At 44.0% G+C, this 27074-nt stretch overlaps 1 protein-coding gene across 1 annotated transcript in view; it reads left to right on the plus strand.

Annotated features, from left to right (window-relative positions):
• The window catches only part of LOC115124836 (thrombospondin type-1 domain-containing protein 7A-like), a 181992-nt gene that overhangs the window by 41324 nt on the left and 113594 nt on the right, over positions 1-27074 (plus strand). Inside the window, exons 5-7 of the mRNA XM_065021043.1 lie at positions 10531-10709; positions 17364-17519; positions 22996-23199. Of these exons, the coding sequence (XP_064877115.1) occupies positions 10531-10709; positions 17364-17519; positions 22996-23199 (539 nt within the window). The remainder of the gene's footprint in view (positions 1-10530; positions 10710-17363; positions 17520-22995; positions 23200-27074) is intronic.

Consider the following 27074-nt stretch of genomic DNA (forward strand, 5'->3'; position numbering starts at 1 on the left):
AATACAGTAGAAAAATAAGTCTATATACAATGTGAGCAAATGAGGTGAGATAAGGGAGGTAAAGGCAAAAAAGGCCATGGTGGCAAAGTAAATACAGTATAGCAAGTAAAAGGTCCGGACAGCAGACCCTCCGATTTGACACACTGAATTCTATCAGATAAGTAGTTGGTGAACCAGGCGAGGCAATCATTTGAGAAACCAAATGATTGCCTCGCCTGGTTCACCAACTACTTATCTGATAGAGTTCAGTGTGTCAAATCGGAGGGTCTGCTGTCCGGACTTCTGGCAGTCTCTATGGGGGTGCCACAGGGTTCAATTCTTGGACAGACTCTCTTCTCTGTATACATCAATGATGTCTCTCTTGCTGCCGGTGAGTCTCTGATCCACCTCTACGCAGACGACACCATTCTGTATACTTCTGGCCCTTCTTTGGACACTGTGTTAACAACCCTCCAGACGAGCTTCAATGCCATACAACTCTCCTTCCGTGGCCTCCAATTGCTCTTAAATATAAGTAAAACTAAATTCATGCTCTTCAACCGATCGCTGCCTGCACCTACCCGCCTGTCCAACATCACTACTCTGGACGGCTCTAACTTAGAATACGTGGACAACTACAAATACCTAGGTGTCTGGTTAGACTGTAAACTCTCCTTCCAGACCCACATCAAACAACTCCAATCCAAAGTTAAATCTAGAATTGCCTTCCTATTTTGCAACAAAGCATCCTTCACTCATGCTGCAAAACATACCCTTATAAAACTGACCATCCTACCAATCCTCGATTTCGGCGATGTCATTTACAAAATAGCCTCCAATACCCTACTCAACAAATTGGATGCAGTCTATCACAGCGCCATCCGTTTTGTCAACAAAGCCCCATATACTACCCACCATTGCGACCTGTACGCTCTCGTTGGCTGGCCCTCGCTTCATACTCGTCGCCAAACCCACTGGCTCCAGGTCATCTACAAGACCCTGCTAGGTAAAGTCCCCTCTTATCTCAGCTCGCTGATCACCATAGCATCACCCACCTGTAGCACCGCCTCTCCTTCCAGTTCTCTGCTGCCAATGACTGGAACGAACTACAAAAATCTCTGAAACTGGAAAAACTCCCTCACTAGCTTTAAGCACCATCTGTCAGAGCAGCTCACAGATTACTGCACCTGTACATAGCCCATCTATAATTTAGCCCAAACAACTACCTCTTTCCCTACTGTATTTATTTAATTTATTTATTTATTTTGCTCCTTTGCACCCCATTATTTTTATTTCTACTTTGCACATTCTTCTACTGCAAATCTATCATTCCAGTGTTTTACTTGCTATTTTGTATTTACTTTGACACCATGGCCTTTTTTGCCTTTACCTCCCTTATCTCACCTCATTTGCTCACATCGTATATAGACGTGTTTATACTGTATTATTGACTGTATGTTTGTTTTACTCCATGTGTAACTCGGTGTCATTGTATGTGTCGAACTGCTTTGCTTTATCTTGGCCAGGTCGCAGTTGTAAATGAGAACTTGTTCTCAACTTGCCTACCTGGTTAAATAAAGGTGACAAAAAATAAAACATTTGAATAAATTAAAAACCACTGGAATGGTTGATTTGCAGTGGAAGAATGTGCAAAGTAGAAATATAAATAATGGGGTGCAAAGGAGCAAAATAAATAAATAAATAAATAAATAATATAAAATAAATACAGTAGGGAAAGAGGTAGTTGTTTGCGCTAAATTATAGGTGGGCTATATACAGGTGCAGTAATCTGTGAGCTGCTCTGACAGCTGGTGCTTAAAGCTAGTGAGGGAGATAAGTGTTTCCAGTTTCAGAGAATTAGCTGGGTGGTGGTGGTCAAGATGTGTTTTATTGAATGGTCTCCATTCCACTATATAGGGAGAGATAGAGAGATTGGGGGAGGCGGTAAGGGGGAGATGGGTTTGGCTCAGTGTATGGGTCGATGGTGCCATACAAGAGGGGAACATATAGGGAGAGAGAGAAAGATGCAAGGGAGGTAGTAAAGGAGAGATGGGTTTGGCTCAGTGTGTGGGGCGATGGTGCCATACAAGAGGGGAACATATAAGGAGAGATGAAGAGGAAAGAAGCGGCCCAGCGTTTGGCTTGTTGCCAGTGATGGAGGAAATGATTAATGGAGTGTGTCTGGGAAAGAGTCAGTTGGTCCGTGCAGTGTCTTATCTGATCCCCCCTCCGCACACACACACACACACACACACACACACACACACACACACACACACACACACACACACACACACACACACACACACACACACACACACACACACACACACACACACAGATGGGCGTGTTGACACACCATCACTTTCACACCAAGCAGGCAGTCCTGAGCTGTGATGGCATGTGTGTCCCTTAAATTACCCCCAACCTGTACAACGCAATGTGGAACTATACTCCCCTGGTGTGGAGAGGAAGGTATTTCCTCCATTTCCGCTACAAGACCATGGTGCTTGCCTACGGAGCTGTGAGGGGAACGGCACCTCAGTACCTCCAGGCTCTGATCAGGCCCTACACCCAAACAAGGGCACTGCGTTCATCCACCTCTGGCCTGCTCGCCTCCCTACCACTGAGGAAGTACAGTTCCCGCTCAGCCCAGTCAAAACTGTTCGCTGCTCTGGCCCCCCAATGGTGGAACAAACTCCCTCACGACGCCAGGACAGCGGAGACAATCACCACCTTCCGGAGACACCTGAAACCCCACCTCTTTAAGGAATACCTAGGATAGGATAAAGTAATCCTTCTCACCCCCCCTTAAAAGATTTAGATGCACTATTGTAAAGTGGCTGCTCCACTGGATGTCATAAGGTGAATGCACCAATTTGTAAGTCGCTCTGGATAAGAGCGTCTGCTAAATGACTTAAATGTAAATGTAAATGTAGACCTCTAGTCTGTTTGAGTGTTTTGACCTGCAGTTGCTAACAAGCTAATTCTGCGTGACAAAAAGTATTACAGTGGGTTGAAAACTAAAGTATTACAGTGGGTTGAAAACTAAAGTATTACAGTGGGTTGAAAACTAAAGTATTACAGTACGAACTAAATTATTACAGTGGGTTTAAAAAGAAATTGTTACAGAGGGTTGAAAACTAAATTATTACAGTGGGTTGAAAACTAAATTGGTACAGTGGGTTGAAAACTAAATTGGTACAGTGGGTTGAAAACTAAATTGGTACAGTGGGTTGAAAACTAAATTATTACAGTGGGTTGAAAACTAAATTATTACAGTGGGTTGAAAACTAAATTATTACAGTGGGTTGAAAACTAAATTGGTACAGTGGGTTGAAAACTAAATTGGTACAGTGGGTTGAAAACTAAATTGGTACAGTGGGTTGAAAACTAAATTGGTACAGTGGGTTGAAAACTAAATTATTACAGTGGGTTGAAAACTAAATTATTACAGTGGGTTGAAAACTAAATTGGTACAGTGGGTTGAAAACTAAATTGGTACAGTGGGTTGAAAACTAAATTATTACAGTAGTACATGAGGACATCTGTCAGTCCATATTTTGTGTAAAACTCTATACAGTAAAGTTAGCATGCAGATCAGGACATAGCTTGGTATAGGTTTGTGGGCAAAATTAGCAATTTCTTGTCCCTGATAGTGAGGAGAGGAATAAATCAATGTTGTTGGACCAATGCTCCCTTTCCACCATTTGAAGAAGACCAAGATGAGAGCGAGATGAAGAGGTGTGAACGTTGAGGCAGGAGGTCCAGTAACAGTCAGTATTATTGAAGGATTCTTCTTTCAGAGTGATCCCATCTGTGTTAGTCCCAGAACCCCAGGCCTAGCTATGGACCATACCTCCCAGGTGCCTCGTTGTCCCACAGCCTCGTCATACTCTGTTGAAGAGAAAAGGCCTTTATAACAAAGCCATAATAACATTTGCCATGGTTGCAGTTGAGCAGAGGCGTTTTAAGGATTTCCACGTTTTTTGGGGGGTTTAAAAAATGCATTTCATGCAATTCTACCTGCTTTACATGATAGAATACATTAGCGTCTTTTTTAATCCCACACAAATTGCCAACATGGGAAGCAACTTTGACACTGACAAGTTGAATTCAAACAACAGCCCAGGCCAATGAAGCGACACTTAGATTGTGCAATATTAGGAGGAAATATATATAGAAGTGTGTATATGTACAGTTGAAGTCAGAAGATTACATACACTAAGGATGGAGTCATTAAAACATGTTTTTCAACCACTCCACAAATGTCATGTTAACAAACTATGGTTTTGGTAAGTCGGTTAGGACATCAACTTTGTGCATGACACAAGTCATTTTTCCAACAATTGTTTACAGACAGATTATTTCACTGTATCACAAGTCCAGTGGGTCAGAAGTTTACATACACTAAATTGACTGTACCTTTATACAGCATGGAAAATTCCAGAAAATTATGTCATGGCTTTAGAAGCTTCTGACATCAAGTCAATTGGAGGTGTACCTGTGGATGTATTTCAAGGCCTACCTTCAAACTCAGTGCCTCTTTGCTTGACATCATGGGAAAATCAAAAGAAATCAGCCAAGACCTCAGAAAAAAATTGGTAGACCTCCACAAGTCTGGTTCATCCTTGGGAGCAATTTCCAAATGCCTGAACGTACCACGTTCATCTGTACAAACAAGAGTACGCAAGTATAAACAGCATGGGACCACGCAGGAAGGACACGCGTTCTGTCTCCTAGAGGTGAACGTACTTGGTTCAAAAAGTGCAAATCAATCCCAGAACAACAGCAAAGGACCTTGTGAATATGGTGCAGGAAACAGGTACAAAAGTATCTATATCCACAGTAAAACGAGTCCTATATCAACATAACCTGAAAGGCCGCTCAGCAAGGAGGAAGCCACTGCTCCAAAACCGCCATTAAAAAGCCAGACCATCATAACGATGGTCATTATGGCCAAACAGTTCTATTTTTGTTTCATCAGACCAGAGGATATTTCTCCAAAAAGTCTGATCTTTGTCCCCATGTGCAGTTGCAAACTGTAGTCTGGCTTTTTAATGGCGGTTTTGGAGCAGTGGCTTCCTCCTTGCTGAGCGGCCTTTCAGGTTATGTTTGGAGGAAAAAGGGGGAGGCTTGCAAGCCGAAGAACACCATCCCAACCGTGAAGCACGGGGGTGGCAGCATCATGTTGTGTGGGTGCTTTGCTGCAGGAGGGACTAGTTGGTTACAAAGTATATGTTATGGTGTGTGGTGCATTTTCCTGGCATGGTTTAGGTCCACTAGTAGAATCTATGCGAAGGCGCATTGAAGCTGTTATGGTAGCTTGTGGTGGCCTGACACCCTTTTAAGAAACTTTACTTTGGTGTTTCCTTTATTTTGCCAGTTACCTGTGTGCTTGTGATAAAACTTAATCCACAGTTATTTGTTAGAAACTATTGAACCTCTGTGGCTAAATTATGCTCTCTGTTATATTTCTAACATTGAGAACAGGCTCCTGTGGTTGGATTTATTTTGCCTCTTGGGCCCCCTACAGCCTTGGGCCCCCTACACGCTGACTCACACAATAGACCAGTCATATTTGTTTAATTAGGCAGTTTATTTTGAATTAATCAGTTACCTAATCAAGGCAGAGCCTCCGAGTTACCCATGTGGGCCCCCTACCTCCTCTCCTCTCCCCATCTGATGATTAGCAAATCAGCAGCAGGCTGTCTGCACTCATAGAGATCGGGCATGTGAGTCCTCTTGTGGTTGGCGGTTGCAGTAATAAAAATACAAAATATATACTACATATAATATATCTTGTATATATAATATATACTGTATATATTTCAATTTTTAGTTATTTATTTATATATATTTTCTTGCTGCCTGTTGGGCCCCTCGTGGGCCTGGGCCAAGGAGCTTCAGCCCCAGTAAGCCCCTGCATTAAACCGGCCCTGGAGGGACCCCATTCATGAATATGGAGCCCTTTCATTGGTGGTGACCTCAAATAAATGCCATTAACGCCACAGACATCGAGGCAGGGCAGCCATTTTGTGACCCCAGGTGGATTTGAACTGAAACGCAATACCTAACATTCTTACTGAAGCACAATATGGCAGCCAGAAGGGAGGTGTACTGCCACGGACTAGAGCTAGGCTAGCTTTCTAGTATAGAGGCTCGTGAGAGAGGGTCAATTCTTAACAAAATAGCGTTTATGGACTATAAGGTAACAACATAAATGATCTCTTCAAGAATCAAACTTAAATGTTCATCAAATAAAACTTGCAAACAGAGCTCCCTCAGTCCTCTCCTCTGTGGTGAGGGATACCAGTTGTTGATATATGTCGTAGCTGATTGAGTAGCCGGTCACACCCTTAACGAGCCCATTGAAGTCAGCTGTGGCTGTGTTCATTTTCAGTTCCAGGCTGACTACATGGCTTGTGGTGCTGGTGAGGGTGTGGACTTTTAGTGGCTGCCCCTCACTACGCCACACACACGAAGGCACCTTTCAAGTTCCCTTGAAGCAGATCCCAGAGCTATCTATGAATTCAGCGCTGAGCGCTAATCTGAGTTAATAGATTGCCCTTTGCGGTATGATCTCTTTCAGTTTAATGCTGCTGAATCCTTCCACTGAGGTTCACTTGGGGGACATTCAAAATGAATTCTGGATTGTGAGGCGAATTGTGAATATATGTTGAAGGTCAACTGCACAGACAACTTCTTTAAAAGAGACTTTCTAGTGGATGCACATTGCGTAACGTCAATTGATCACACTCAAATGCATGCTAATGTTGTTTACGTCCCGAAAAGCCATTCTGCCAACCTCTCGCTGCAATTTGGCTGAAAATAACCATAATGAAGAATGCAAATAGGGTTTAGTTCCAAATTAGTGCACTACCCATAGGGCTCTGGTAAAAAAGTAGGGCGCTTTAAAGGGAATATGGTGCCATTTGGAATGAGTTTTAGCTTGTGCTGCATCATGATTTATTCATTGTAGAGAATTGGAGTAATTCAACGTTTATTGCAATGTTTTGTACTCTAGATGTAATCTAACAGGCATTTGTACTTGTACGACCGCAGGCTAACTCCCTTGTGGTAGGCTAAATGCTTTTTAAGAAAGAAATAGAGCACAATAAGATGTGAAAGAGAAGATGAACTTAGGCTACATTTACAAACAAAACACCTTCAACAGCGTTCAAACCAATTCAACCCCAAAAAATGTCCATTAATTATAATCCACATAATAATTCACATTTCCTGTTGCTGCAGGATTATTTTCCTACTGTAGCAGACTGGCTCAAATTAAGAGCCTACATCTGTACATAATGCATTTGATACAGTCAATCAAAGATGCTATCAAACTAAATTATGCTGTGACCTTGTAGGACACAATATGGAGGGTACTTCATTCACAACAGGAATACAAGACTGCTAATATTCATGCAGCTGTACACTTTCTCTACTAGCCACTCATACTCACTTACCATATCTCCCTCAGTCATCTTCCTTTATGAGGACCACAATGGGAATGGTGGCATCAGAAATGGCACTCCAATTCCTATATGTAGTTGCACTGCTTTTATTTGTTGACACTTAGGGAAGTAGTGCAGTAGGGAACAGTTTGCATTTGGGATGCAAACTATGCCTAGAGTGAATCAATCAAATGTATTTATAAAGCCCTTTTCATATCAACAGAAACCCAGCCTATAACCCCAAAAAGCAAGCAATGCAGATGAGAAAGCACAGGAACCTAGGAAGAAACGTAGAGAGGAACCAGGCTCTGAGGGGTGGCCAGTCCTCTTCTGACTGTGCCGGGTGGAGATTATAAGAGTACATGGCCATTAAGGCCGGATCGTTTTTCAAGGTGTTCAAACGTTCATAGATGACCAGCAGGGTCAAATCATAATCACGGTGATTGTAGAGGGTGCACAAGGAGTAAATGTCAGCCCAGCATTCAGAGGTTTAAACAGCAGGTGCGGTAGAGAGAGAGAGATTACACAGATCCACAAAAAATTAAAAAACAAACCCAATTTTGATTAACTCTGTTGGGTGAAATACCACAGTGTGCCATCACAGCAGCAAGATTTGTGACCTGTTGCCACAAGAAAAGGGCAGCCAGTGAAGAACAAACACCATTGTAAATACCACCCATATTTATGTTTATTTATTTTCCCTTTTGTACTTTAACTATGTGCACATAATATGACATTTGAAAAGTCTTTATTCTTTTGGAATTTTTGTGAGTGTAAAGTTTACTGTTAATTTTTTATTGTTTATTTCACTTTCGTTTATTATCTACTTCACTTGCTTTGGAAATGTTAACATATGTTTCCCATATGGGGGGGGGGGGGGGGACACCTAATGAAGAGATGAGTCTTCAGTAAAGACTTGAAGGTCGAGACCGATTCTGGGCCCATCACATGGATAGGTAGACCATTACATAAAAATGGAGCTCTATAGGAGAAAGCCCTGCCTCCAGATGTTTGCTTAGACATTCTAGGGACAATAAAGCGGCCTTGGTCTTGGTCTTGTAAGCGTAGTGTATGTGTAGGCAGTGGTGTAAAAATGAGTAGTATTTGGGGTATCTGTACTTTACTTCACTGTGTATATTTTTTACAACATTTACTTCACTTCATTCCTAAAGAAAATGATGTAATTCTTTCTTCATACGTTTTCCCTGGCACCCAAAAGTACTTGTAACATTTTGATTGCTTAGCAGGACAGGAAAAGGGTTGTATTCACACACATCAAGAGAACATCCCTGGTCATCCCTACTGCCTTTTATCTGGCAGACTCACTAAAGTCTAGGACCAAATCGGAGAGATGGGTAGGAGCAAGTACATGTAACTCTTTGTAGGTTAGCAGTAAAACCTTGAAATCAGCCTTAGCCTTAACAGTAAGCCAGTGTAGGGAGGCTAGCACTGGACTAATATGATCAAATGTTTTGGTTCTAGTCAATATTCTAGCAGCCGTATTTAGCACTAACTGAAGTTTATTTAGTGCTTTATCCAGGTAGCCGGAGAGTGCTTTCAGATAGTTTTAATACCCATTGACATATTTTTTGTCCATCCATCTACACACAATACCTCGTAATGAAAACATGTTTTTAGAAATGTTGGTACATTAATTGAAAATTCTATACATAAATATCACATTTACATAAGTATTCACACCCCTGAGTCATGCATGCTAGAATCACCATTTGCAGCGAATACAGTTGTGAGTCTTTCTGGGTAAGTCTTTAAGAGATTTCCAAACCTAGATTGCGCAACATTTGCCTATTTTTTTTCTAAATTCTTCAAGCTTTGTCAAATTCGATGTTGATCATTGCCCCGCAACCGTTTTCAAGTCTTGCCATAGATTTTCAAGTAGATTTAAGTCAAAACTGTAACTCGGCCACATAGGAACATTCACTGACTTCTTGGTAAGAAACTCCAGTGTAGATTTGGCCTTGTGTTTTAGGTTATTGTCTTGTTGAAAGGGAAAGTATTCCTGTAGGAACTTGCCTGTGCTGAGCTCCATTCTGTTTCTTTTTTATCTTGAAAAACTCCCCAGTCCTTAATGGTTACAAGCATACCCAAAACATGATGCAGCCACCACTGTGCTTGAAATATGGAACGTGGTACTCAGTAATGAGATGTATTGGATTTGCCCCAAACATAACTATTTGTATTCAGGACAAAAAGTGAATTGCTTTCCCACATTTTTGCACTATTACTTTAGTGCCTTGTTGCAAACAGGATGCGTCTGAATATTTTTGTGCTGTACAGGCTTCCTTCTTTTCACTCTGTCAATTAGGTTAGTATTGTGGAGTAACTACAATGTTGTTGATCCACTGTTTTAAAGTCACCATTCGCCTCATGGTGAAATCCCTGAGCGGATTCCTTCCTCTCCGGCAACTGAGTTAGAAAGGACGCCTGTATCTTTGTAGTGATTGGATGTATTGATACACCATCCAAAGTATCATTGATTACTTCACCATGCTCAAAGGGATATTCAATGTCTGCTTTTTACCCATCTACCAATAGGTGCCCTTCTTCGCAAAGCATTGGAAAACCTCGATGGGTTTTGTGGTTGAATCTGTGTTACAGATTAATTGTATGTGTGGGCAAAGATACAGTAAGAGGTAGTCATTTAAAAATCATGTTATACACTATTATTGCACACAGAGTGAGTCAATGCAATTTATTATGTGACTTGTTAAGACACCTATCCCCTAAAATCAAACTTTTACTCCTGAACTTATTTAGGTTTGCCATAACAAAAGGGTTGAATACTTATTGACTCAAGATATTTCAGCTTTTCATGTTTTATTACGTTGTAAAATGCTCTAAAAGCATCATTCCACTTTGACATTATGAGGTATTGAGTGAACAAAAATCTAAATGTAATCCATTTTAAATTCAGGCTGTAACACAACAAGATGTGGAAAAAGTAAATGGGTGTGAATACTTTTGGTAGGCACTGTAATTGTGGCATCCTTGATGATGTAATTAATGTATATATTCTTTCCAAACTACGTTATGTAAAAAAATGAAAATGGATTCAAATCATTCTCCTTTGCAGGTACAACTGGAAGACAACGGAGTGGACCGAGTGCAGGGTGGATATGTTGCTAAGCCAACAGGACCGTCGTCGTGGTAACCTAACTGGGCTGTGCGGGGGCGGAGTTCAGAACCATGAGGTGTACTGTGTCCAGGCAAACAGCGCCGACCCTGCCTCAAGCTCTCTCAATAGCAAAGAAGGTAACCTGACCAGCAGGCAACTGTCCTTTATCCCCAATGTGTAATCTTTCTCCCATTCTGATAACTCATGCCCTTCTCCCATACTAGGTCATCTCTCTCACCAGTTGTGTGTCTATAGAAAGCCCATATCCATTGTGTCCCCTTTTTTCCCTCCCATACGGATGCCTTGTCCCATTGTACAGATCTCTTCCACCTCTTGCACTGGAGACTGAGCACTTTTGCTAAGGCCGCACTCATGCCCCTTACGCAATAGTAAGAAATTCAATGGGATTCCCTTGCCAGCCAAAATTCATGCACTAACGGTGCAGAAGCGTAGACTAGGAATGGGGTCGAGGAATGTGTTCCCCATCCGGGGATCTTTGGAGATCCTAAAAGCCTTGCACTACTCAAAATTGGTGCATCCCTTCTGAAAACAATTCTCAAAAAACAATGGTACCCCATGTGAGAACAGTTCCTGACAGGGGTGATAGTAGATATCACAGTTCCTGACAGGGGTGATAGTAGATATCACAGTTCCTGACAGGGGTGATAGTAGATATCATTGGATTCATCCCAAGTGGCACCATATTCCCAATATAGTCCACTACTTTTTACCAGGGCCCATAGTGTAGGGAATATAGTGCCATTTGGTAGGTAACCATTGCTTGTCTGACAAACACCCAATGTCAATATGACAGGGCAGCATATCCATACAGTCAGCAGAAGCAGTAATAACTCTCTCTGTCCCCAGATAATGTAGTAACTGTGTTCCCAGATAATGTATTAAAACTGTTCCCACTCCCTTGGTAATGTTACACACATGAATGCACAAACGCAAGCACACACACACACACATGCACACACCCACCCCCAGGCTACTCCCACACACACGAACTTCAAACACACACCTCATGCACACACACACACACATACCTCATACACGCACATACCTCATACACACACACGCATACTTCACACACACACACACACACACACACACACACACACACACACACACACACACACACACACACGCACGCCTCATACATACACACACACCTCTCACACACACACACACACACACACACACACACACACACACACACACACACACACACACACACACACACACACACACACACACACACACACACACACACACACACACACACACACACGCCTCATACATACACACACACCTCACACACACACACACACCTCATACATACACAGACACCTGCACTCACATAAACACTCACACCCAAGCGTACCCCCATACTCACAAACACATGCACATACACACACTGTCCCATGTGTATAGAGACCTTAAATACTGGACACTTCCTGTTTCTTTCATACTGTTTTTCACACTGTGTATTCATATAGTGTCTTCTTCAAATAGCTCATAATAATAGCTCTACTACTGTACATTGCATTTTAGTGACACTGTTTATACCCTCTGCATATTTATATGCCTGATTCTCAACATAGCTCACTGTAATATAGCTACTGCTGTACATATCATTCCTAGTATATCCTTTCGGTGTATATACACATAGATTGCATTTGGATTCCAACTACAACATTGACGAATACGCTGATTCGGTGAGCGAATAGAGTGCATTGAAGATGTTGTACCCATAGCAATGATTAACACATTCCCAAACCAGAAACCGTGGATTGATGGTAGCATTCGGTGAAACTGAAAGCTCGAACCACTGCTTTTAACCAGGGCAAGGTGACCAGAAACATGACCGACTACAAACAGTGTAGCTATTCCCTCCGCAAGGCAATCAAACAAGCTAAGTGTCAGTATAGAGACAAAGTAAAGTCGCAATTCAACGGCTCAGACACAAGAGGTATAAGGCAGGGTCTACAGTCAATCACGGATTACAAAAAGAAAACCAGCCCATCGCGGACCAGGATGTCTTGCTCCCAGACAGACTAAACTTTTTTGCCCGCTTTGAGGACAATAAGGTGCCACTGACACGGCCCGCTACCAAAACCTGCGGACTCTCCTTCACTGCCGACGTGAGTAAAACATTTAAATGTGTTAACCCTCGCAAGGCTGCAGGCCCAGACGGCATCCCCAGCCGCCTCCTCAGAGCATGCGCAGACCAGCTGGCTGGTGTGTTTATGGACATATTCAATCAATCCTTATCCCAGTCTGCTGTTCCCACATGCTTCAAGAGGGCCACCATTGTTCCTGTTCCTGTTCCTGTTCCTGTTCACCCACGACTGCGTGGCCATGCACGCCTCCAACTCAATCATCAAGTTTGCGGACAACACTACAGTGGTAGGCTTGATTACCAACAACGACGAGACGGCCTACAGGGAGGAGGTGAGGGCCCTCGGAGTGTGGTGTCAGGAAAATAACCTCACACTCAACGTCAACAAAACAAAGGAGATGATTGTGGACTTCGGGAAACAGCAGAGGGAGCACCCCCCTATCCACATCGATGGGACAGTAGTGGAGAGGGTAGTAAGTTTTAAGTTCCTCGGCGTACACATCACGGCAAATTGAATTGGTCCACCCACACAGACAGCGTTGTGAAGAAGGCGCAGCAGCCCCTCTTCAACCTCAGGAGGCTGAAGAAATTCGGCTTGTCACCAAAAGCACTCACAAACTTCTACAGATGCACAATCGAGAGCATCCTGTCGGGCTGTATCACCGCCTGGTACGGCAACTGCTCCGCCCACAACCGTAAGGCTCTCCAGATTGTAGTGAGGTCTGCACAACGCATCACCGGGGGCAAACTACCTGCCCTCCAGGACACCTACACCACCCGATGTCACAGGAAGGCCATAAAGATCATCAAGGACAACAACCACCTGATCCACTGCCTGTTCACCCCGCTATCATCCAGAAGGCGAGGTCAGTACAGGTGCATCAAAGCAGGGACCGAGAGACTGAAAAACAACTTATTTGTGTACTTGTTGGACATTTACTGCACTGTTAGGAGCAATTAACACAAGCATTTTGGTGCATCCGCTATAACATCTGCTAAACTGTGTACGTGACCAATACACTTTGATTTGATTTTAAACATCACAACTGTGGTGGAAGTACATGGTTTGATACGGCCCATGTTTTGTCATAGTTTGTTAACCTCGCTCCATATCATCTCTGTAGACTGGACAGGTTGACAGGGAACTTTAGCTGGGATTTTTTTTTTGTATTTTTACCCCCTTTTTCTCCCCAATTTCATGATATCCAATTACGGTCCAATTACGATCTTGTCTCATCGCTGCAACTACCCAACATGCTCGGGAGAGTCGAAGGTTGAGTCATGCGTCCTCCGAAACATGACCCGCCAAACCGCACTTCTTAAAATCCGCCTGCTTAACCCGGAAGTCAGCTGCACCAATGTGTCGGAGGAAACACTGTTCAACTGACGAACGAAGTCAGCCTGCAGGCGCCCAGGCCCACCACAAGGAGTCGCTAGACCACTGCACCACTCGGGAGACCCTCGAGCACTCAGTTCTGATTCGACTTGTGCACGCACCCAAAATCATCTCATCTTTTCCGGCTCTGCACAGGGAGGAGAAAGATGCACGGACGTAGAGAAGAGAGAAAGAGAGAAAGCGAGAGAGAAAGTGCTCGCACACGCACACGCACGCACGCGCACGCACACACACACACACACACACACTTGGCCCTCCGTGGAATGAGAGAGAGAGAGAGAGAGAGAGAGAGAGAGAGAGAGAGAGAGAGAGAGCAGTGGTGTGACATGAAATATGAGTGTGGGGCACTACTTAGTCAGTGTATATGGAAGGGACGTTGGCTGGTAGCGAGCCCATGTTTATCCAGCGCTTCCACGCTATCTCCCAGACTGTCCATCTGGTCAGGGGGCTCAACTGGCCACCGCTCACAGAAATTATTCAAATGATTCCAGCTGCTCTCAGACAGCCAGACAGAGGAGGCACTTTGCTGTACTGTTGAGGCTGTGATTGTAGTGGTATAAAGAGAAGGAAAATCATCAGACGTCTAAACTGCAACTTGATAGATCTTTCAAATCTTGTGAGCGTCCTGTATTTCGAAGTGACAGGGTTATCTAGGTGACACAATTGATGGTGGCAGTTGCAGAGAGAGAGAAAGGGAGTGAGAGAAGGATGGATAGAGAGGTAGAGTGAGAGGTAGGAAGGCACAGCAGCTGCCGTCACACACATTTTCCTTTAAATCCTTTCCTGTCAGCTCTATGGCACAATTACAACTTCCCCATCCACTTTTGGAATTCACTTTCTCATTCTACACTCTCTTCTCTCAATTTCCTTCTCAATCATCTATCCTGTCTTCAAAACTAAACATTACACACCTGGTACAAAACATGAAATACACAGTTCTGGGTTATTATAGGGATCAACACAGAATTTGTCTAATCTCAGGCAATATAGTTTATATATTGCCTGAGTTTATGAAGTATTGTTCACAAATCTCCATCTCAGCTGTAACAGAACAAAATCTTCAGTCTGATTCAAACTGATGTGGTCTTTTTTTTGCTTTCAAGGCTGATGTTTTTTGTGATTTGACTGAGGATGGGTGGTGTGTGTGTGTGTGTGTGTGTGTGTGTGTGTGTGTGTGTGTGTGTGTGTGTGTGTGTGTGTGTGCGTGTGCGTGTGCGCATGCGCGTGCGGAGCAGTGGTGTCTCTGAACTCCCTACCGCCTCTCTGCTAGATTAGTCATATAAGCTTGTTGTGTTTGTACGCATTCTCAGTGGCATTTGCATAGGAAAGAAGCTGTATTTGGACACAAAACTCCCGGTTTCAATCATTCTGGGGATTACAGCTGGCTTCAACAAACCCATGTTATGAATGCCAAAATGCTGCTGAAATGAAGTGGGCATAAGAAGCATTGATTATCTAAGCCAAAGCACGCACACACGTACGCACTCTCTCACACACACACGCACACATATACATATACACACACACGCACACACACTAATATTTCTGCCAATGTAATAATATCACAGCTCATGTTTGGCTAAACAGGACAGATTTAGATACGTATTCCGTGGGGGTTCTGATATGGACAACAGGGAAAAGCAGCAGGGAGGAAGGGTGAAAGGCAGGGAAGGAGAGTGCAGGGAGCCAGTGAATCTGATGCTACTGTTCAGTTCTATCCAGCTCTGTTCTGTTTGGTTGTAATCAATATGGATCCTTATTAGAAGGCCCATAGAGACATTCTGTAGCTAGAGGTAGAACGGCTGGCTGTGTGATGCCATCCGGAAGTACAGTTATAGATGCTGATGGCATGGGTTGACAGAGAGTGGAGGAGAGGGGCGAGCCGCAGGTGTCTGGCTGGGATTGGAGGACTTAGTTTGGCCCCAGGAACCCCTCCGTGGTGTGGTGTGTAAGGCAGGGTAGAGACTAGACGAGACCATCTGGCAGAAGACAGAGCGAGAGACGCATGTGGCACCACAAACCAAGGTCACCCAGCACGGAGTCGTTCATTAATCAGCCCTTTGCTATTATGGAGGATGACAAAATACAGTAGCTACTTCAGTCCACACACACACACACACACACACACACACACACACACACACACACACACACACGGGTAATATGAATGGCTGTGTTTTAAAACAGTTGGCCAGTGATATAGGTAAGCCTTCTAAAGTGGCGTAGGTAAGCCTCTATTCAAAACACTTTAAAGCACGTGTCAAACTCATTCCACGGAGGGCCAAGTGTGTGTGCGTGCGCATGTGTGCGCGTGTGTGTGCGTGTGTGTCATTGAGCAGCACCGGGCTGAGCCTGATATGCCCTCACCAACTTTAAACATCTGCTATCTGAGCAGCTAACCGATCGCTGCAGCTGTACATAGTCCATCGGTAAATAGCCCACCCAATTTACCTACCTCATCCCCATACTGTTTTTATTTATTTACTTTTCTGCTCTTTTGCACACCAGTATCTCTACCTGCACATGACCATCTGATCATTTATCACTCCAGTGTTAATCTGCTAAATTGTAATTATTCGCCTACCTCCTCATGCCTTTTGCACACAATGTATATAGACTCTTTTTTAAATAAAAAAATAATAATTCTACTGTGTTATTGACTTGTTTATTGTTTACTCCATGTGTAACTCTGTGTTGCTGACTGTTCACACTGCTATGCTTTATCTTGGCCAGGTCGCAGTTGTAAATGAGAACTTGTTCTCAACTAGCCTACCTGGTTAAATAAAGGTGAAGAAAAAAAACTAGACTGGATTTACAAACAAATGAAAGGCCATACTGTTTGCTAAATGTTGTCTTGGATTTAAGATGGCGTGAGGGTAGGAATATTCATGACTATGAACATCCCTGTGGGGTTCTATTTGGTGTGAGTTTTATTCATGACTGGTGGAACGATTCAGGATTCATTTTCATCTATTAGCCTGAAGTTTTAACCCACTACCCAGATGGAGAGGGCCAGGATAAAAGTAGGTAGTTCCACAGTGACAGTAATGATACAGCTCAGTATGTCCACTATATTACATGTAAATATAAATGGATAATCTCTAAGGTCATATCACTGTACTACTTAGATTTCTAACATTGTGTTATTGTATGTTTTCATACTTGTAAACAGTGACCTATGCCTGGGCCTGCCCTCAACATTACCTAGTTACGCCACATCCCCTGCCCTGTTCTGACACCATGTCTCTGTGGATCTCTCTGTGTTTCTAGCCTCCAGGCCCGTTGATGGTGACCTGTGCCTCAGCCCGCCCCCCAACACCACCCAGCCGTGCCACATCCCCTGTCCTGTGGAGTGTGACGTGTCCTCCTGGGGTGCCTGGGGACCCTGCACCTTTGAAAACTGCCTGGACACAGCTGCCAAGAAAGGTGGGTGGAACACTGCTGTAATTGTGGTTATGCCTAGGCTTTAGCTTTGTGGGCTAACACAAGTCTTGACTTCGATAGCCATTCAGTCAAATAGATGGCCGTCTTGCATGTATGGCATTGGAACACCACACACTGGGTGTAACAGTAATAGCTATACTTTAGTAATGATGAACATACATATATATTTTTTATTGCTCCGGGCTGGGATACAGCACCCAAAGACATATCAATACAGCACCCAAAGACATATCAATACAGCACCCAAAGACATATCAATACAGCACCCAAAGGCATATCAATACAGCACCCAAAGACATATCAATACAGCACCCAAAGACGTATCAATACAGCACCCAAAGACATAGCAATACAGCACCCAAAGACATATCAATACAGCACCCAAAGACATATCAATACAGCACCCAAAGACATATCAATGCAGCACCCAAAGACATATCAATACAGCACCCAAAGACATATCAATACAGCACCCAAAGACATATCAATACAGCACCCAAAGACGTATCATTACAGCACCCAAAGACATATCAATACAGCACCCAAAGACATATCAATACAGCACCCAAAGACGTATCAATACAGCACCCAAAGACATAGCAATACAGCACCCAAAGACATATCAATACAGCACCCAAAGACATATCAATACAGCACCCAAAGACATATCATTACAGCACCCAAAGACGTATCATTACAGCACCCAAAGACATATCAATACAGCACCCAAAGACATATCATTACAGCACCCAAAGACGTATCAATACAGCACCCAAAGACGTATCAATACAGCACCCAAAGACATATCAATACAGCACCCAAAGACGTATCAATACAGCACCCAAAGACGTATCAATACAGCACCCAAAGACATATCAATACAGCACCCAAAGACGTATCATTACAACACCCAAAGACATATCAATACAGCACCCAAAGACGTATCATTACAGCACCCAAAGACGTATCAATACAGCACCCAAAGACGTATCAATACAGCACCCAAAGACATATCAATACAGCACCCAAAGACATATCAATACAGCACCCAAAGACATATCAATACAGCACCCAAAGACATATCAACACAGCACCCAAAGACATATCAATACAGCACCCAAAGACATATCAATACAGCACCCAAAGACGTATCAATACAGCACCCAAAGACATATCAATACAGCACCCAAAGACATATCAATACAGCACCCAAAGACATATCAATACAGCACCCAAAGACGTATCAATACAGCACCCAAAGACGTATCAATACAGCACCCAAAGACATATCAATACAGCACCCAAAGACGTATCAACACAGCACCCAAAGATGTATAGTAATTAACACAAGAGGAGTCAAATAAAATACACAAGAATGGAGCTATATACAGGGAGTACCAGTACCAGATCAATATGCAGAGGTATTTGAGGTAGATATGTACATGAAGGCTGGGTAAAGTGACTAGGCATCAGGATAGATAATAACAAGAGTAAAATAAAGAACATAGTAGCAGCAGCAAATGATGTGTAAAAGTGTGTGAGTGTGTGTGAGAGTATGCGTGTATGTGCAGTATGTGTGATTGTGTTGTGTTTGTGAGTTGACAGTTAGTGCATTCGTCTAAAGATAGCTAGGTGGGACAACCACATCAATATCACAGGCATAGTAGTTAACTTTTCCTCAATAATGTAGCTATCAGCAGAGTCAGCCCGGAGCTTTAAAAGGGCAAGTGCAAGTGTTGGTTCAGTTCTATTTATTTTATTTTATTTTTAGGTGTGGGGGGGGTATTAAGATACTCTTTTAAGAGGTAGGGTTTCAGGTGCTTTCGGAAGACAGGCAAGGACTCTGTTATCCTAGCTTTAGGGGAAAGCTGGTTCTACCATTGGGGTACCAGGACAGGGAAGAGCTTGGACTGGGCTGAGCGGGAGATGGTCTCCGGTAGGGGTCAGAGGGCCAAGAGACCAAAGGTGGCAGAACATAGTGCTCGGGTTGGGAGGGAGGGGCAATTCCTCTTGCTGCTCCGTAGGCAAGCATCATGGTCTTGTAGTGGATATGAGCTTTGACTGGTAGCCAGTGGAGTGTGCGGAGGAGTGAGGTGACTTGGGAAGGTTGAAAACCAGCAGTGCTGCAGCGTTCTGGATAAGTTGCAGGCATTTGATGGCACCAGCGAGGATCCCAGCCAACAGCGAGCTGCAGTAGTCCAGACCGGATATTACAAGGGAAATTAGAAAACTGGTTGAGTGTCATCCGCATAGCGATGATAGGAGAGACCATGTGAGGATATGATAGAGCCGAGTGATTTGGTGTATAGAGAGAAGAGAAGAGGGCCTAGAACTGAGCCCTGGAGGACACCAGTAGTGAAAGTACGTGGTCCAGACACAGATCCTCTCTACGTCACCTGTTGGGAGCAGCCTGACAGGTAGAATGCAATCCAAGAGTGTACAGAGCCTAAGACACCCAGCCCTGAGAGGGTGGAGAGGAGGAGGTTCACGGTGTCAAAGGCAGCAGAAAGATCTAAGAGTGTGCCAACAGAGGAGAGAGAGTCAGCTTTGGCAGTGCAGAGAGCCTCTGTGACACAGAGAAGATCAGTCTGGGTTGAGGGACCCATCTTGGGTTAAGAAGATCATGCTGAGAGAGATTACGAGAGAGTTGATCAGAGACAGCTTGTTCAAGTGTTTTGGAAAGAAAAGAAAGAAGGGATACAGGTCTATAGTTTTTGACATCAGATGAGTTCAGTGTTGGTTTCTTGAGGAGGGCCATTTTGAAGTCAGAGGGGATGCAGCCAGTGGTCAGGGATGAGTTGAGGGATGTGAAAAGGTCTCCAGAGATGGTTTGGAGAAGGGAAGAGGGGATGGGGTCGAGCGGGCAGGGTGTCCGGCGTATGTAGCGTTTGTGAATGTATGAGGCTTTTGTGTTGGTGTAACAGTGTAGTGTGTGTGAGTGAGTGTGTTTGTGGTTTGTATGTATAGTCTAGTGAGTATCCGTAGGGTCAGTGCAAGATAGAGTCAGTACAGACAGTTTGGGTACCATTAATTGACTATATAGCAGTCTGGATATTTAGCAGTCTTGTGGTTTGGGGGTAGAATTTGTCTCGGAGCCTGTTGGTCCGAGAGCTGATGCTCCGGTACCATTTGCCAACAGTCTATGGCTTGGGTGGCTTGAGTCTTTGCCAATTTTTCGGAACTTCCTCTGACACCGCCTGGTATAGAGGTTCTGGATGACAGGGAGCTCGGCCCCAGTGATGTACCCTCTGTAGTGCCTTGCGGTCGGATGCCAAGCAGTTGCCATACCAAGCACTGATGCAGCCAGTCAAGATGCTCTCGATGGTGCAGCTGTATAACTTTTGAGTATCTCAGGGCCCATGCCAAATCTTTTCACCCTCCTGAGAGGGAAGAGGCGCTGCCGTGCCCTCTTCACGACTGTGTGGGTGTGGATGGACCATATTAAGTTCTTAGTGATGTGGACGCCAAGGACTCACAGTCAAACACAGATACACATACATGCTGGCTGGCTCAGCCCTTAATTATTGCTGGTAGAGGAACAGAACAGCGGCAGCAGCAGTCTCTTAGCCCCAGCCCCCTTTATCACCTCCACCATGGTGACTAATGCATATTGACTCTACCCTAATGAAGCATCTCAAATGGAAGGGACGCCGAGAAATTGTCCCCCATGCATTTTAAAGATTGATTCACTTGCATCTCTCTTTCTCTCTCTCTCTCTCTCTCTCTCTCTCTCTCTCTCTCTCTCTCTCTCTCTCTCTCTCTCTCTCTAGTATGTCATACAGCACACACACAACATTGACTGGAGTGTGTGTTAGTCCATACCCGTCTGTGTGTGTGTACGCCCTGGCTCTCATTAGCCGAGAGAAGCAAACTCTTAGACCATCCTCTGGGAATTTCATGACTACGAGCTCTATGATCTCCCAGTATTAGTTCAATCAATGTTTGTCACTTTTTGTGTTGGCTGTCCAAATGGACTGTCTGCACACACACACTGTGATAGTGGATTCTAGTAACATACTGCACTGTTTGTGGGAGATACGTGTCTCAGCCGCAGCCTTTGAGATGTTGCAACAGCATACTGTAGTGGAGAAGTCATTATAGCCTACACTTTTCTCCATCACTATGTTTATCTGTGCAAAGAGTCTTCAGGCTCTGACAGGGTGGAAAGGCCTCAGTCAATCTGTTCATCTTTCTGTCCTTTACTGTGGTTCGACAGACAGTAGTGATATTAAAGAAACAAACCCTGTCTGGACCCCTATTCCATCCATTACCCCCTCTATTACACCCTCACCCCCTATGCCCTTCACCTTTCCTAAACCCTCCTCCTCTCCCCTTCTCCTCACACTCTTTCCCTCACCCCATGTCCCTGTTAAACTAAACCATCCACCTCAGCCCTGACACCTGACAACACACCTCCATCCTCCAGCTGACCCTCCTGATTAAATAGATTCGGGAAGAAAAAGGACCAAATCCAAAATAATCAGAGGAAATATAGCCATCATCCACCTGAGTCCTCCAGTTCTGCTGGCTCCCCCATGGTCCTCCTTTCTTATCAGGCTGTAGCAACAGTGGGGATTGGACCCTGGGGCTGGGAGTAAGGTGTCATTGGGCTGGGCAGGCAGGCGTTAACATAACACACACACATGCACGTACACAGGCACACACATACACACACCAGCAATCACCACTTCCATGTCCTTGAGCATAGCGAGAGGAAAGCCCTCGGCCTTTGAACAGCACAAATCCCAGCCGTATTAATGGATAGCTGCATACATTAGTATACATGAGTCACTTTGGGTAAAAGCCTGGGTTAATGAGGAGAGAATAATAATAGTCATTATGGGAAGCTGTTTCTCTAATGTATGTCATCTTCTGGGGCTTAATGGTCCTGTCGTGTTAAATAAATAAATACATAAATGTTATCATCAAAGCCAAGACACACTGTGACGGTAGCAGAAGAGAGGGGGAACTTCATGTACTGAAGTTAGACATTAAGTCGTGACTCCTTGAAAAACAAGTTAAGTTATCCTGAAAAGTGTTACCACAGAGGGGGAGGTTGGTGTTGAGGGAGGCCCTGAAAAGGGCTACCACAGAGGGGGAGGTTGGTGTTGAGGGAGGCCCTGAAAAGGGCCACCACAGAGGGGGAGGTTGGTGTTGAGGGAGGCCCTGAAAAGGGCCACCACAGAGGGGGAGGTTGGTGTTGAGGGAGGCCCTGAAAAGGGCTACCACAGAGGGGGAGGTTGGTGTTGAGGGAGGCCCTGAAAAGGGCTACAACAGAGGGGGAGGTTGGTGTTGAGGGAGGCCCTGAAAAGGGCCACCACAGAGGGGGACTATACTTTATTTCAATGTTATTTGGGATAGTAGAAGCAGATCATAGAATGGCATAATTATACAACTATTTATGGTTTCATGGCAGCACCGGGATACCTATATCTGTTTTCCTGTCTTTTCCTACCAGGGTTCAAACTGAGGAAGAGGAGGATCGTCAACGAGCCCACGGGAGGAACAGGAAGCTGCCCTCACCTGGTGGAGGCCATACCCTGTGACGAGCCCAGCTGCTATGATTGGCTGCTGGTGAAGCTGGATGAGTGTATTCCGGACAACGAGAGAGAATGTGGACCAGGCACCCAGATACCACAAGTCCAGTGTGTCAACGGGGATGGTAAAGAGAGAGAGAGAGAGAGATGGGTGACATAAGTCTATTGTATATCGATGTGTTAATTACCGTGTAACAATGGATTAACATGGTCTGTTCATGGGTTGTGTCACAATACGGGTGAAAAGTGGGTGAATTGTGGCTCAGAGAACCATATTGTTTTGGCTTTAGCTTTACTGCCTTAAACTGTGCCTGCAGGGGCTCAGCCATAGACAATGCACAAGTGTGTGTGTGTGTGTGTGTGTGTGTGTGTGTGTGTGTGTGTGTGTGTGTGTGTGTGTGTGTGTGTGTGTGTGTGTGTGTGTGTGTGTGTGTGTGTGTGTGTGTGTGTGTGTGTGTGTGTGTGTGTGTGTGTGTGTGTGTGTGTGTGTGTGTGTGAGTGTGTGTGTGTGAGTGTGTGCGCGAGTGTGTGTGTGTGCGTGTGTGTGTGTGTGTGTCCAAAAAGGTAATTGCTGTTTCTGTAGCAATCTTGTTTTGTGGATATGTATTATATTTATTGTTTGTCTTGATCCTAAGATTGCACAGAGCTATGGAGGCTTGTGTGTGCCTGCCTGCATGTACGTGTGCGTGTGTAAGGCTTTGTGGTAAAGGGTTTGACTGCAGCCACACTAGCCAAGTCATGCTGCCTGATATCCCATGGGGCCAAGGGGCCAGGCATGAGCCACTGCTGGTCGTAATTGTGCTCGCTGAGACACACACAGAGCTGTGCTGGCACTGCCTGAGGAGGGACACATACACACACAGGGACAGAGATAGATATACAGCACCTGCTTGTTCATGTTCTCTCCAAATGAAACTGGGCTACAGAGACAGATTTCAGTTAGCATGTGAGAGTAAATTAAGAAACAGTAACCACAGTGCTTGTTGCTTTTGGCAAGCACGGTACTATTGGCTACTTGTAGTACTGTAGATGTCTACCATTTGAAGACTGAAGAGAGCACCTTTATTTGGTTGGTTGGTATAGTCTTAGTCTAACAGGGCACAAATGTAAATCCTTTACTTTCCTCAGTCTTATTCACACACCAAATGACAACTCTACCATTGTCTCTGAAAATCTGACATTGTTTTTCTAAGTGCCGAACCAAGATGCTAAAATCAAAGAGATGCATAACTCCTCAAACCCGTCTTCACACAGATCGCATTATTCTCTGATGGTGTCTGACACAGAGCAAACATTTGTTATGGCATGTGTAATAGGTGCACTTTGGAAGGAGTGTAACTGATGCGTTTTTTTAATGTGGTTTGGGAAGTGCGCGTTTTAGTCAGGGAAGACCGAAGGGACCTTGTGTTTTAGTCAGGGAAGACCGAAGGGACCTTGTGTTTTAGTCAGGGAAGACCGAAGGGACCTTGTGTTTTAGTCAGGGAAGACCGAAGGGACCTTGTGTTTTAGTCAGGGAAGACCGAAGGGACCTTGTGTTTTAGTCAGGGAAGACCGAAGGGGCCTTGTGTTTTAGTTAGGGAAGACCGAAGGGACCTTGTGTTTTAGTCAAGGAAGACCGAAGGGACCTTGTGTTTTAGTCAGGGAAGACCGAAGGGACCTTGTGTTTTAGTCAAGGAAGACCGAAGGGACCTTGTGTTTTAGTCAGGGAAGACCGAAGGGACCTTGTGTTTTAGTCAGGGAAGACCGAAGGGACCTTGTGTTTTAGTCAGGGAAGATCGAAGGGACCTTGTGTTTTAGTCAGGGAAGACCGAAGGGACCTTGTGTTTTAGTCAGGGAAGATCGAAGGGACCTTGTGTTTTAGTCAGGGAAGACCGAAGGGACCTTGTGTTTTAGTCAAGGAAGACCGAAGGGACCTTGTGTTTTAGAGCCACAGTTTAGTCTCATTTCAATAATTTCATTCACCCGAATTGAATTAAGTTCAGAATAATGGAGACAATATGCATAGCTGACTTGAGAATTTAACAATGCAAATGATTAGAAGTGTGAGTTTATTTATAGAGGAACGAAGATGTGATTCACCTAGAATATAGAATCCCAATTCAATATATCTGAAATAGTTCATCTTAGTTTAAGATGATTAAATCATCCAACAATGAATAGAAGGTAATAGAAATGAGAGCTGTCGATGGCATCCCTTCTCATTCCATTGTGTTATAAGGGACATGTGAAGAACTCAATTGTCATGATTCAATTATGGACTGTGCGTTGTAATTGTATTTTACATCCTGGGAATTTTCTATTCTTTCTCGTTCGACTAAGATTCAGCATATGAATATAGTAATTATCCGAAGATTCCTGAACCATAGAACACTGCCCACTAATGAGTACACTAAGGAGGGAGGGAGTGTAAGTGTGTGTGTGTGCGTGCGCGTGCGCTCATGTGTGTGTGTGTTGGTACTTCTCAATCAGTTCTCATATTATAAAAGTAATCAAGGTTCCCATTCACATCCGCCAGAGCCTGGTGCTGCCTGTTGCTGTGACGATGATTACACACAGTCCTCTTATTGTAGCCGAATGGGGAAAGGCAGATTAACTAGAAGCGGAGAGTAAACCTTGGTGATTACTAGTCTAATGGTCTCTTCCTTTCTGAGGACAAGAATATCTAGATTGTACATTGAAAGATGTATGGTACACGAGGAATGCTATTTGAACTGAGAAAGGGAGATAACCTTTTACATAAAGTAGTAATATTGATGAGGGGAAACACTAATAACACTAGTCTCTCTCTTTCTCTCCTCGGCTCTCCATCCTCCCTATTCCCTACCCCTTTTTTAAACCCTTCCTACCTCCTTATTATCACAACTTTCTATCTCTCTCTCCATCCCCCTTTCAATCCCTACCTACAGACGCTGTGTATTATATTGATCCATTTAGCTATGTGGTGAACAAGCCCAGGTAGCCTTTTTGTCTAGATGTCTGATTTCTTCATTCATGGTGACCTTCCCATCATTCTTTGCCACTTACAGAGACAATATGTCTGCTGGATGTGATGAGCTTGTTTTTACGGCTGCACCCTGTTGAATCAGACTTAGTTATCTGGTGCTGCCTCCACACAGTCAGATCCCATTTACACTGTCTTTCTTCCACATTAGTGTGTGTGTTTCCTTTGTGTGTGTGTGTGTGTGTGTGTGTGTGTGTGTGTGTGTGTGTGTGTGCGCGCGTGTGTTTCCTGTGTGTTTCCTGTGTGTGTGTGTGAAATCTATGTGTGACAGAAATATTTCCCCGCCTGGATGGAATGAGACAGGTTTAAACAGAGGATATGTCAAACGATATCTGGTACTTTTCCATCAAGACACAGATGAGACCCAGCTGGGGGGGGTTCTCATGTGAGGTGTGTAAAAGAATTATCTCTTGATGATCGGTTGGAAGCTTGTTTCGCCTCTGTGGATTTTGTTGAATTGATTTCCAGACACTTGCTTGACGGGGAAAGGGAGGATGGGGGGGAAGAGGGGCTTTCTGAAAGGTGAGGAGGATGTTTTGGATTTGAACGGTCCGTGATTCAATACGTTTGTTGTTCATTTGCATTGCAAATAATGTACTTCTTGCAAGTCATGAATCTCTTCGTTATTAAAGCATCTCGTGTATACGTGTTTGTTGTCTTTCGACATTCACGTTTGTTTTACTGTCTTGACTGACTCCTACAGGCTTCCATTGTTTCCTCCCTGGGAGGACTTGTGATTAATAATACATAATCTACAGTATTCTGTCAAACAAAGATGTCACAAAAAGACAGTGAGTCAAAAGCCATAAGAATAATCATTGTCATTTACGAGGTTTACATAATTTTGGTGACAGATTCATAAGAATATTTTCAAATCTGCATAAAGAAAACATGCGCATTTTCTCACCCCTGGTGTTTCCACCAAACAGACTTCTTGCGAATGAAAATCAATACGTGATGAGGTATTGCACACATTTTCTCTTATGTTTTCATGTAAAG

Source organism: Oncorhynchus nerka, linkage group LG7 (assembly GCF_034236695.1).
Source record: "Oncorhynchus nerka isolate Pitt River linkage group LG7, Oner_Uvic_2.0, whole genome shotgun sequence".
NCBI lineage: Eukaryota > Metazoa > Chordata > Actinopteri > Salmoniformes > Salmonidae > Oncorhynchus > Oncorhynchus nerka.